This window comes from Pseudorca crassidens, chromosome 20, assembly GCF_039906515.1.
Source record: "Pseudorca crassidens isolate mPseCra1 chromosome 20, mPseCra1.hap1, whole genome shotgun sequence".
NCBI classification, from domain to species: Eukaryota; Metazoa; Chordata; class Mammalia; order Artiodactyla; family Delphinidae; genus Pseudorca; species Pseudorca crassidens.
Window position 1 is genome coordinate 43091989 of NC_090315.1, and position 13592 is coordinate 43105580.

General features: G+C 44.6%; 1 protein-coding gene across 2 annotated transcripts; it reads left to right on the forward strand.

Moving 5' to 3' along the window:
- The first annotated feature begins 739 nt into the window (after positions 1–739).
- Positions 740–13237, forward strand: CMTM2 (CKLF like MARVEL transmembrane domain containing 2). 2 transcript variants are annotated; one of them, XM_067720013.1, is made up of 4 exons: positions 740–1137; positions 1281–1439; positions 11719–11820; positions 12305–13237. In XM_067720013.1, the coding sequence occupies exons 1-4, from the start codon at positions 931–933 to the stop codon at positions 12521–12523; spliced, it is 687 nt and encodes a 228-aa protein (XP_067576114.1). In that variant the 5' UTR covers positions 740–930; the 3' UTR covers positions 12524–13237. The 2 variants fall into 2 exon arrangements, with proteins under 2 accessions (XP_067576114.1, XP_067576115.1); XM_067720014.1 differs by lacking the exon at positions 11719–11820.
- The last annotated feature ends 355 nt before the right edge of the window (positions 13238–13592 follow it).

The following is a 13592-nucleotide window of genomic DNA, read 5'->3' on the forward strand; positions in this document are numbered from 1 at the left end:
AGGCTGCTAAGAAGCTGCAGAATAACCCCGCCTTTCCTTCCCGCATATGGTCTTGTGTCTGACAGTCCCTGTGTCTCACAGCGGCAATCGTGTGTCTCATCGATGCGACTGTGGTCACCAAGACGATGAGGAATACCATGAAAAAAGCTCTGGGAATCGAAACCAAAACCGGTGCCTCCCCCACCCAGGAACCCATCTCACCCACAAGGGTACCCCCAAGGGGAAGCCCAAGGGCACCTACAAGGGCAACCATGAAGCAACGCGGCCTGTCGGAGCCACCCTCGGAAGCACGCTCTCGGGCACCGTCGCGGGCACCTTCGCAAGCACCATCGTCTTCTCCCTCCCGCCGCTGAGTTCGCACGCTGTCACCCATTTCAGCCCACATGTGATCGTAAAATCAGGGCTGCTAAACCCGGAACACTTCTGCTTGCTCGTGCTGCCTTGTGTAAAAGTCGCGTTACATTTTCAAACGAGTGCCAATGCGCCCTCGGGGCTCTGGGCGCGACTGCCCCAGGCGGCCACAGTTTCAGCCAACCCGACCCGAAGGCGGGAGCAGCGGCTACAGCCCCCGGCACCCCCAGAGGCCTCGCGTGGGGAGCGCTCCGCGTGGGGAGCGCTCCGCGTGGAGGCGGGACCACCACCGGAGCCGGCGTGGGGGCGGGGGCTCCCGCGCAGGGTCTGGGCGGCCGCGGACACTCGAGGCGCTTGCTGCCGGGCGCGGGGGCGCGGCTGGGCGGAGGGGACTCGCGTGCAGAGACTAGGTGCGCGTCGAGAGGGCGCTAAGCGCTGGCCTTCGCTCGTCGTTCCCGGCCGTTGGCTGAGCGCGGCCTCCAAGCAGGTCGGTGGGCATTCGGCTCGCTCAAAGGCCAGGCCTGGCCGGGAACAGCAAAAATTGGGCAGGCCGTGAGAAGCTGAGAACTCCACGGCAAGATGGCTGACAAAGGCAAAAAGGGCAAACCCGGGGCCACCGCAGCCGCAGCCGCAGCCGCAGCCGCAGCCGCGCCGGGGGCGGCCCCTCCTCCGGGCGATGAAGTGGGAAGGTGGAAGGGGTGGTGTCGCCGTTACAAGTTGGAAGTCAAGAACAGCAATAGAGAGTTCTGGCTTAATGGGTACGCTGAGGTCAAGCTCATTATCTTGGTAAGTGGGCCCGTATCCCTGGGTGGGGCTGGGGGGGGGGGGTTAGGGAGTGCCCAAAGACGGGCAGAGGGAGGAGCGGGCTCCCCGAGGCCTCCTCTGGCCCGAGCCCTCTGCCGTGGCTCAAAGGGCATGTCTCCCGGCAGGGCTGCCTAATAGGTTCACTGATGATGTTCAAGGGGACCACTGTGCACCCCCACGTGACACTCATCATCACCATGGAGTTGTCCATCTTAATCTTCTTCATCATTATCTACACCTTCGCCATCCAGAGATACACGTTCTTCATCCTGTGGCCCATTTCTGTAAGTGAGGGGCGGTGGGGAGTGCCTGAGCCTGCTGTGCGTTCACGCGTATATCCTGGCACCTGGAAAGCGACTGAACAGAGAGATATGCCTCATCTCCCTTATTTGTGCTCCGGGCATGGGCTCAGACCTTCCAGTGGGGCCAGAGCAGGGGCAGCTGAAGTTAGGTAGAAAAGGCTTCCAGAAAGCCCAACTTGGGGGTGGAGGACCTCTTTCCTACCTGGTGGTCAAAGGAAGGAGTCTTTGCCTTCCTGAGGTTTTGCTCTCCTTGGGAGCAGGGGAGGTGTAGCAACCAGCGGTTCCTTCCATCCCCTGTGCCAGCTCACACTTGACTGGAAAGACCACTCTGACGGTACCCCATCCCCAGAATTCAAAGAAAAAAATCAGTAATATAAAATGAGAATTAAAAAAAAAAAAAGTCACATCTAAAGCAGCCTCAGATCTCCAGTGACTATCCCTGCAAGGGATGTTAAGCCCAGAAGGATGTTCAGCCCAAAGCAGTCATCCACTGGAATGGGACTGAGCTGGGCAAGTTACCACCCACTCCCAGACTCTGTTTCCTCATCTGTAACATGAAGACAGTAATAATCTTGTGTGAGATTGTTCCTCAGGAGTAAAAGTAAAGCCCCAGCTGCTGTGCCTGAAGACTCATGGACTTGAATCCCTGCCCATTACCTCTGTAATCACAAAGCTTACCTACCTAACTCCCAACTAACCCAAGGTCCCTTGTTCATTGCACATTCACAGCATGTCTCCAGAGCCTATGCTCACTGTTTCACTCACTTTACACATGAAATGGGTTCAGAATGGCTAAGTAACTTGCCCCCAGGTAAATCAGGCAGTAAGTGGCAGAAAAAGGATTCAAACCCAGCTTTATCAGTAGAGTCTTGAGTCCCTAACTACACTGTGTCCTGCCTACTTATTAAAAGTTATTAGGGTCCAGGGATCCATAGGTCTCAGGGGGGTAGATGAGGACTCCCAGTATCAGGAGAAAGGAAAAGAGGGCCATATAAGACTCTTGGGAGATGGATACGCAGAGGACAAAGTAAAGGGACAGGCAGAGGACACATTCCCAGCCAAGGTGCTTGAGAAGATACTTTTAGTTCCAGCAAGATGAAAAATCACTGAACCCTGAAAATCCTCCTGCTGTACTTACCTAAAACTACCAGGGGAAATGTAAACACTATTGCTTTAACTGAATGGCTGAGCTGGCGAAAAAAAGAAGAGGAAACACAGAGGTGCTAGAAATGGAAAACAGGAGCAGTGACAAATCAGCTGCTTCAGTGTGGGTGGAAATGACCCACGAGATATTATCCCAGGAACCTAGAATATGGATTCTCATATACTTTCAAGTTAGGACTTGAGGCCTTGGTCCCAAGCAAAGTGGGAATTTAGAACTGAGAATCCTGCATAAGGCCAGCACCCTGCAAAGACTGCACCCTAAGGGAAAAGACAGAGACGATACCTTTCACCCACACAGAGGAACAAGAAAGCATGTTCATCTCTGCCCGAGTTTTGAGTGGGGAAAAGCAAAAAAGACCACCTTGAGAAATACGAACCTTGAGCCTACACTTTGTACAGATTTGGTATAAGTTTTTCCTACCTTCAGCCTAGAAACCTTCATGCAGCTTAGAAAATGTAGTGCCTGGGAACTGGCATAAAAATCGATCCCAATTTGATGGTATTCTGAAGAAATCCATGGGACTCCTGAAAAACAAATGCAAAATCATAATCAAAGCATAAAGAGATTCTCACAGGACAGATATGGGGGGGGGGGGTGTACAAAAATCAACTCACAGTTCAAAACTACAAAACACCTGATTTTTAAATCCCCAGGACTAAGAATCAAGAACCAGCAAAAACAAGAAATGGGAGGATTAGAACCCTGAGAATATGAGATAATAAAAGAACTGTCTGAAAATAATTTAAAATACACTTAAATTATAAAGACATAAATAAAAGCCCTAAGAAAAGAATAAGACATTATTAGGATGGAACAGATTTTTTTTTTAAGTACAAGATATAATGTCTAGAATTGAACATATAGTTATTGAAATAAAAATGTCAATAAATGGGTTAAAAAGCATATCAGACAAAAGCTGGGGAAGTAATGAGCTGAAGGATGTGGGGAAATTACCCAGATTATAGTACTGACAGATAAAGAGAGAAAATATGAAAGAGAGAAGTTGAAACATAGAATATGGAATGAGAAAGTTCATCATAAGCCTAATAGGAGTTCCAGAAGAAGACACTCAAGATAATAGAGAAGAAATATTCAAAGTGATAGTGACTGAGAACCTGCCAGATTTAATAAGAGTGACATCACTAAAAATGGCAGAGTAGGGAACTCCAAATCTCTGTCCTTCCACTAAAGCAATGATTAGGTTCTCAAAAACTGTCAGAATCGACTTTTTCAGAACTCTGGAATCTAATTCAAAACAAAATAAAACAGGAGAATGCTCAATGAAGAAAGAGGCTGTTGAATTTTGGTAAGAGAATGTTGTAGCATTTTACTTAACCTGCCTGCCATCCCTTAATCCCCAGCTGGTCAGTGGCCATGAAGACAGCCCACATTCCTGGCCACATTCCTTGCTGGTGGCAGACGGAACAATAAAAACCTTGTTCCTGGGCTTCCCTGGTGGCGCAGTGGTTGAGAGTCCGCCTGCCGATGCAGGGGACACGGGTTCATTCCCTGGTCCGGGAAGATCCCGCATGCCACGGAGCAGCTGGGCCCGTGAACCATGGCCGCTGAGCCTGCACGTCCGGAGCCTGTGCTCCACAACGGGAGAGGCCACAGCAGTGAGAGGCCCACGTACCGCAAAAAAACACAAAAAAACCTTGTTCCCAAAGAATTAGAGTTGTGTGCTTGACCTGTCTGGTGGCTCCCTGAGGGATTAGCCAGGGACTTGCCTTTGTTTCACCTGCCTCAGAGTTTTCTCAGGGCTGAAGCAGTCTCCTAGATAGCATTTGTTAAAGCATTTAAAGACGTATATACTAACCATAGCCACCCGGGGCAAGGTTTCCCAAGCAGTAGACAGACCAGAAGTTTGGGAAGCAGATGCTTGGGAGAATAAGAGCTTTGAAAAGCTCCCGCCTATACCAGGGAATCTGGAAGGACTGCACATGGCCAGAGCTGGACACATGCCCAGAAAAAAACCCTAAGCTTTCACCTTTGGCTGACCTTTAGGCCCTGCACAAGCAGCAAGTAAAAACTAAGAGCTCTAAACATCCTGGAGAGGTGTTGAAGGAGTGCCCCAACACAAAGGCAATCTGCAAAGACTTGTTTCCAAATATTTAAGGAAATCTCTGTCAAATCACTACCTGACCATTAAGCTAGTGAAAAACAAAGACTTCACTGGCCACACAAGAGAAAGAATAGTCTTTCAAAACATAGTTTAGGAAAAATCATTAAACATACAAATGACTTTAACTCACAACAAGCAACAACAACAAACTCTGGGGAGGAGAGGCAATATGATTTCCAGAGTAACTATATTATAATATTCAAAATGTACAGTTTTCAAAGAATTATAAGGCACACAAAGAAAGAAGTATTGCCCATTCACAGGAAAAAATTGTTAATAGAGACTGTCCTTGAGGAAGCCCAGATATTAGACTTACTGGACAAAGACTTTAAATCAACTGTCTCTAAAATGCTCAAAGAACTAAAGGAAACCAGGAGAACAATTCATGAACAAATACAGAATGTCAGTAAAGAGAAGTTTAAAAAGAAACCAAATAGAAATTCTGGAGCTGAAAAGTAATATAACTGAAGTGAAAAATTCACTAGAGTTGTTTAACAGCAGATTTGAGCAGGCAGAAGAATGAATCAGTGAACCTGAAGACAGGTCAATTGAGATTATTCAGTCTGAGGAACAGAAAGAAAAAAAGAATGAAGGAAAAAAATGAACAGAGCCTAAGAGACCCATGGGACACCATCAAGCATACTAACATAGGCAGAGCCCCAAAAGAAGAGAGAGAAAAAGGAACAGAAAGAATATTCAAAGAAATAATGGCCAAAAAACTTTCCAAATTTGGTAAAAGATAGGAGTCTACACATCCAAAAAAACACCAAGTAGAATAAACTCAAAGTGATCCACACTGAGACACATTATAATAACTGTCCAAAGACAAAGACAAGGAGAAAGTCTTGAAAGTTGTAAGAGAGAAGCAACTTATCTTGTACAAGGGACACTTGATAAGATTAACAGCCAATTTCTCATCAGACACCATGGAGGCCTGAGGGAGTGGAATGATATGCTTAAAGTTCTTAAAGGAAAACAAACTGTCCACCAAGAAGTCTATCTTTTAAACTTGCTATCTGTTATGAGTTGAATTATGTACCCCCCAAATATGTTGATGTCCTGACTCCCAGTATCTGTGAATATGACCTTATTTGGAAATAAGCTGTTTGCAGATGGTCAAGTAAAGATGAGGTTATCAGAGTGGAGATAGAGTTGTAAAGAGGACAACATGCCAGTCCTGAAAATGGAGAAAAGACAGTCTCTTCAATAAGTGGTGCTGGGAAAACAGGACAGCTACATGTAAAAGAATGAAATTAGAACACTCCCTAACACCATACACAAAAATAAACTCAAAATGGATTAGAGACCTAAATGTAAGACTGGACAATATAAAACTCTTAGAGGAAAACATAGGAAGAACACTCCTTGACATAAATCACAGCAAGATCTTTTTTGATCCACCTCCTAGAGTAATGGAAATAAAAACGAAAATAAACAAATGGGACCTAATGAAACTTAAAAGCTTTTGCAAAGCAAAGGAAACTACAAACAAGATGAAAAGACAACCCTCAGAATGGGAGAAAATATTTGCAAATGAAGCAACTGACAAAGGATTAATCTCCAAAATATATAAACAGCTCATGCAACTCAATATCAAAAAAACAAACAACCCAATCCAAAAATGGACAGAAGACCTAAATAGACATTTCTCCAAAGAAGACATACAGATGGCCAAGAATCACATGAAAAGCTGCTCAGCATCACTAATTATTAGAGAAATGCAAGTCAAAACTACAATGAAGTATCACCTCACACCAGTTAGAATGGGCATCCTCAGAAAATCTACAAACAACAAATGCTGGAGAGGGTGTAGAGAAAAGGGAACCCTCTCGCACTGTTGGTGGGAATGTAAATTGATACAGCCACTATGGAGAACAGTATGGAGGTTCCTTAAAAAACTAAAAATAGAATTACCATATGACCCAGCAATCCCACTACTGGGCATATACCCTGAGAAAACAATAATTCAAAAAGACACATGCACCCCAAAGTTCATTGCAGCACTATTTACAACAGCCAGGACATGGAAGCAACCTAAATGCCCATCGACAGACGAATGGATAAAGAAGATGTGGCACATAGATACAATGGAATATTACTCGGCCTTAAAAAGGAACAAAACTGGGTCATTTGTAGAGACGTGGATGGACCTAGAGACTGTCATACAGAGTGAAGTAAGTCAGAAAGAGTAAAACAAATATTGTATATTAACGCATACACGTGGAACCTAGAAAAATGGTACAGATGAACCAGTTTTCAGGGCAGAAATTGAGACACAGATGTAGAGAACAAATGTATGGACACCAAGGGGGGAAAGTGGGGCGAGGAGGGGCCTTGGGGTGGTGATGGTGGTGGGATGAATTGGGAGATTGGGATTGACATGTATACACTAATAAGTCTAACATGGATAACTAATAAGAACCTGCTGTATAAAAAAATAAATAAAATTTTTTTAAAAAGAGGTACCAAAACAAAACAAAAAAAGGAATTAAGAAAGCAATGTCAAAGAGTTAAAATTAATAAAATAGGAAACAAAGATTCATAGTGATGACTAATAAAACCAAAATCTAGTTCTTTGAAAAGACTAATAAAGTAGATAAACCATAAGAAAAAAAGAGAACAAAGAAAAATATTAGTATAAAGAAGAGGTTTTAAAGATCACAGGGAAAATATGAACTTTTATGCCAATAAATTATAATATGATAATATCCCAGAAAAACATATGATGTACAAAAATTGACTGAAAAAGAAATAGAAAAACAGGGTATAAAATAATTCATCCATGTTTTCATCTGGCACTTGTTTCATTTTTTACATTTAAATCTTTTATTTGGAGTCCTTTTGGTATATGGTGTGAACCATGGCTCCAGCTTTGTATCCCGATGGCTCTCCAGGTGTTCCACCCTATCACTCAGTTTATTCATTTACTGACTAGTACAACTTCCCCCCACTGATTTGAAATGGCATTTTTGTTAAATGCTAATATCCCATACGTGGGACTTCCTTGGCAGTCCAGTGGTTAAGAATCCACGCTTCCACTGCAGGGGGCACTGGTTTGATCCCTGGTTGGAGAACTAAAATCCCCCATGCCACGTCGTGTGGCAAAAAAAAAAATAAAAGAATAAAATCCCATATGCAGTTCATTTCTAGATTCATATTCAGTTCTACTTGTCTGTCCCTTTTTCTCTTAAAAAAAAGGGGGGGTTATAATATGTTGTACCATCTGGTAAAGCTTTGATCTTAAAACCAGACATAATAAGGAAAGTAAACTATAGGCCTATATTATTTGAATACAGCCATAAAAATTCTCAATAAAATACTAGCAAACTAAATCAAGCAATATATAAGCAAGCAATGCATCAGGATCAAGCAGGGCATCTGCAAGGAATGTAAAGGTGGTTTTGTCTCAAAATTCTGTTAACATAATTCACCATCTTTTATTTAAAGGAGAAAACCATTTAATCATCTCATAAGCTGTAGGAAAACTATTTAGTAATATTCAATACTAATTTTTGGAAGACTCTTGGCAAACTAGGAAAAAAGGGAACCTCCTTAACTTAATAACAGAAAACCACCCAAACCTAAAATGAACATTGCATTTCATGGTAAAATGTTAGAAGCGTTTCCTTAGAGATGCCTATTATCCCCACTTCTATTTGACATTGTGCTAAAGATCTTAGTACAATGTGACAAGAAAAACAAAGGGTATATGGATTGGGAAGGAGAAAAAAACTAGCATTACTCACTGATAATATGATTCTCTACACAGAGAATCTAAGAATCTACAGTCAAATTACTAGAACTGATTGAGTTCCACAAGGTTACAAAAAACAAAAATAGTGTTCCTGAATACCAGCAACAAATAATGAGAAAATATGGCTTTTCAAAGAAACCATTTAAAACAGCAACAGAAACTACAGGTGTCTGAGAATACACCCGTTCAAAGATTGTAAAACTTTACATAGAGATTATGACATTTTGTTAATGGACATAGAAGAAAAATCTAAGTAAGAGAAGAAATATACCACATTCACAGATGTGAAGAGCTACTATCATAAAGATGTCAATTTCATTCCAAAGCAATCTCCACATTAAATGAAATTTTATAACAGAGGTTGTTTGTGGAACTTTGCAAGGTGATTCTAAAATTCTTATGGGGCTTCCCTGGTGGCGCAGTGGCTGAGAATCTGCCTGCCAATGCAGGGGACACGGGTTCGAGCCCTGGTCTGGGAAGATCCCACATGCCGTGGAGCAACTGGACCCGTGAGCCACAACTACTGAGCCTGCGCGTCTGGAGCCTGTGCTCCGCAACAAGAGAGGCCGCCATAGTGAGAGGCCCGCGCACTGCGATGAAGAGTGGCCCCCGCTTGCCACAACTAGAGAAAGCCCTCGCACAGAAACGAAGACCCAACACAGCTAAAAATAAATAAATAAATGTATTTTAAAAATAAATAAATAAAATTCTTATGGAAGAATGAAAAGAATTATAAGGATGGACTCACCCAACGACATATTGGAATTACTATAAAGCTTTGGTACTAGCTCAGGGGTTGACAAAAACTAATGGACTGAATGTTTGTGTACCCCCAAAATTCATATGCTGAAATCCTAATCCCCAGTGTGGCTATACTTGCATATGGGGCCTCCAGAGTGGTAATTAAGATTAAATGAGATCCTAAGGGTCTGATAGGATTAATGTCCCTATAAAAAAAGACAACAGAGACCTCCCTCCCCCTTCCTCTCCCCTATCCCTCCCCCTACCTCTCCCCTATCCCTCCCCCTACCTCCTCTCCATGGAAAGGCCATATGAGAAAATGGTGAGAAGGCAGCCAGGCAAACCAGGAAGAGAGTCCTCACCAGAAACTGAATTTGCTGGTGCCTTGATCATGGACTCCTGGCTTCCAGAACTGTGGGAAAATAAATGTCTGTTGTTTAAGCCACGCAGTCTGTGGCATTTTGTTATGGCAGCCTGAGCAGACTAATATAGGAATAAAAAAGAGAACCCAGAAATAGACCTACATACATATGGCAACTTGGCATATGACAGAGGTGGCATAACACAGCTGAATGGAGTATTTAATAAATGTTCTTGGGACCATGAGAAAGAGAAAGAAAGAGAAACTATGCATACCATTAAAATTAAAACTTTACAACAGAAGACATCATAAACAAAATTTTTAAAACAAGCCAATAGAAAAATGGGGTAAGGGATATGAATAGACAGGAAACCCAACTGCCTAAAACATGTTTTTAAAAATGCTTCATTAGTAACCAGCGATCAGAAAATTAAAACAACAATGAGGTACCATTTCAACTCACCAGATGGGCAGAAATAAGTGAGCATGGTAATCCTGGGCTTTGGCAAGGACATGGGAAACAGGAGCCCCTATACATTTGCGGGCATGAGTGGACACTGGCACAAGCCCTTTAGAGAGAAACTTGGCAATACCTCAACAAGGAAAAGATGTGCATGGGAGGCACAGACAAGAGTGTTCACTGCAGGCACAGTTGGCAATAATAATTTCCTAAAAGGGAGAAACACCCTAACGTCTCCAGTTTGGTTTATTCATACATCAGCTAAAATCAATGAATTCAATCGCATTAATCTCAATCTCATATATTTCTCAAAATGGGTAAATCTCAAAAAAAGGTTTTTAAGTTTAAAAAGCACATGCTATAAGATATATCTTTTTATTTAAATTTTTGAAACACAAAATAGTATATATTGTTTATGAATATATAATATGGAGGAAAATACTACTGTGCACTTGGGAAGACTACCCATAGACTTGGAACACATGCAGAAGGCAGGGAAAGGGATGGAATGGTAAGACTGTAGCTCATTCCACAAAGTTTTTTTGTTTATGGTTTGTTTTTGTTTTGAGAGCCCTGAGGCAAATATTGCAAGACATTAACATCTGTTTAATCTCAGCGGGTCACGGCTGGTGGAGGTGGGATTGGGGATGGGATGTTCTATTATTTTCTGTATGTTTGAAGTGTGTTAAAATCCAGAACGAGGAGGAAAAGAAAAGGCCTGAGACAAAGTGGCCAGGGAAGTACAACCCCAGAAAATGGCATCAGAGAAATCAAGGGGAAAGATGGGCGTCACCCAGCACTGCAGGGTCAGCTGCTGCCCATGGGATTAAGAGGATGCGCAAGCTCTGGGCCAGCATCACCCCAGGAGTGATGGGGGAGGAAGCCGGCTTGCTGTGGCCATGGTTTGGCCAACTTTGAGTTAAGTTTGGCTGTGCCAGGGAGTGACAGTGGGTGGTACTTGAGAGGAAGGCAGCATGGGAGGCAGCCCTTTTGCCCAGTCTGGGAACATCTGGACCTTGTCAGTATAGGGTAAGGGAAACAAATATGGAGCTAGGGCAGGACTGTGGCCGCAAGGGACGGGAAGGAGAGTGGATGATGGAGGAAGTGACGTGGCCTTGCAAAGGCGGGGTGGGGGGGAGGTGGGGTCGGTGTCTAAGAAGTAAGGTGGGGGAAGGGATGAGTAGGGGGGGAAGAGGCAGCTGCCAGGCTCCCAGTGAAGGACCAGAGTCCAACAGAACCTCCTGCCAGCAACACAGCCCACCCTGGATTCAGAAAGAGGAGCTGGCCTTCAGAGTAGAAAGATGCTGTGAGGTGGTACCCAAGCGGGACATCGATTAGTTGGAGAGCCATGCATTTATTTAAGTGGGCACTGGAAGGGGGGGAAAACGTAGCCACAAATGTGTGATTTCACAGACGGGATGGTAGCCGAGGCAGCCCGTACAGGCAGTTAAGCATCCTGGATTTTGTGTCTCAACTCAAAGAGTCCAGCTGGTAGGCCACAGGTATGTCCACCTAGCCCAGTAAATATTCATCTTCCTATATATATTTTTTAAATCAGGCAGAAGTTTGAAAACCATTCCCTTTGGAGGAAGCTAGGCCAGGTCTGGTGTTGATGGGGCCTCGGCTCTAAGGCCGACTCATCTCTCCCATGCTTTCAGGACCTTCTCAACGACCTGTCCTCCAGTGCTTTCCTCGTGGGGGCCGCCCTCTCTGCCGTGAAAACTCGGCAAACCATGCCAATGCACTACATTTATGGTGTGGTGAGTCTTTCAGGTTGGGCTGTTTACTTGTTCCGAAATCACCTCATTTGGAGAATGGTTATTTCCCCCTAAGGAAAAGGGTCTCTTTTCACAAAATCTTAGGATCCAAGCAAAGTTTAAAGGTAACTTGGGTCAACGTTTCCGGGGGAGAAGCCATTGAAAGGAAGATGATGTCCAGGGAGCCCACCCAGCTAAGAGCTTCCCCCCAGAAGCTTGCCTGCCGGCCCCAGAGCGAAGGGCCCCACCCAGGCGGGGTCCAAAGAGAGAAAGAAAATGTGGTGAGGTGACCGGCTACAGGGATGGGGATCAGAATCGGGGAGCTGAGGCCAGGGGAGGGGCAAACCCAAAGTCTCTCTGGGGTCTGGCAGGTTGAGGGGTCAAGGGAAGGGGTTAAACAGCACCTACGGACAATCACGAGCCGGGAAGGAACTGTGACAGCTTTGGAAGGAAAAGCACAAGTAACGAGGATTCTTTTGTTTCCCAGATCCTTATCGGTGTGGCTGCACTTGTTGCTTTAATAGATGTTTGTCTTCAAATGACACACTTCAAGGGCAAGAAGGTCAAAGCGCGTGTGCGGATTCTTCCACGAAAGGATAAAAAGGGCAAAAAGCCAAAGGAAGGAGAAAAACCAGAGGAAGCAGGCAAGGGGAGGGCAGCGGTACCGCCACCTGCCAAGGGCGGCAAAGGTGGCAGTAAGAAGTGAGGCCAAGGCGCCTGGGGTCGGAAGTGCCTGTGTATCTTACCGCAAAACATGTTTCCACTGTCTAACTTGTCTTTTCTCTAGAATGGTCTTCTTTTCCATTTCAACGACTCTACCTTTGCTTGGAAAGGAAGTTTCTCCTTAAATGAATTTTAAAAGCTTAAAGTTGACGTAAACGTTATCTTGTTCATTCAACAAGAGTAGCCGAAGGTTTTGGCGCAGAGGGCGAGGCTGGAGCGGGGCCTCTGGAGGTGTTCGCAGGGCACGGAGGGTTTGGGGGAACAGAAGCGTGGGTGATACCAGCTGTCAACACCGACCAGGCAAAGGGGCCAAAGGAAAACGAGAGACTGGAAAAGAAAAGGCTGCATTTTGTTCACATTGACATTTTCATGTTACATTTCTATACATTTCAAGAACAGGGGAAAACAGACATATCACTCTCCAGGGTCTCTGCACAGACAGGAAATAGAAAGCAAGAGGCATTGGCCCAAAAGAGTTAGAAACCTCTGGAGGTCGTCTTGCTCTCCTGGTGTCAAAATGTCAGGAAATCCAGACCAAGCAAAAAATAAGATTTTCAAGGTCAACATAAAAAGAACCTGATTTCTTAGTACTTGAAAACATAACTAAAGCACAAGTGCCTGGAAGGAGATGAAGATGGCAGAGGAGGAGGACGCTGAGCTCACCTCCCCCTAGGAATACATCAAACCTACATCTACAGGTGGAGCAATTCTCACTGAAAACAAGTTGGACACTGGCACAAAGACTTACACAACCAAAGCTGTAAAGATAGATCCATACAGAGTTGGGTAGAAGGGAAGAGAAGCGAACAGGTTGGGACCTATACCCCTGGGAGGGGACACAGAAGAGGAGGGGGATTACACAGGCTCAGAGATCCTCCCTGGGGAGTGAGCAGTTCAAACCACATATGGGAACACCCCACCCCCGGGCTCTGACACCAGGAGTCTCCTTAGCTGGTTTGAAAACTACTGAGGCTAACAGGAAGGGTGTAAGAAACCTAGACTCGGCTCGTGAAGAGCATACATCTGCTTCCTTACTCCCGAGAGCAAGACAG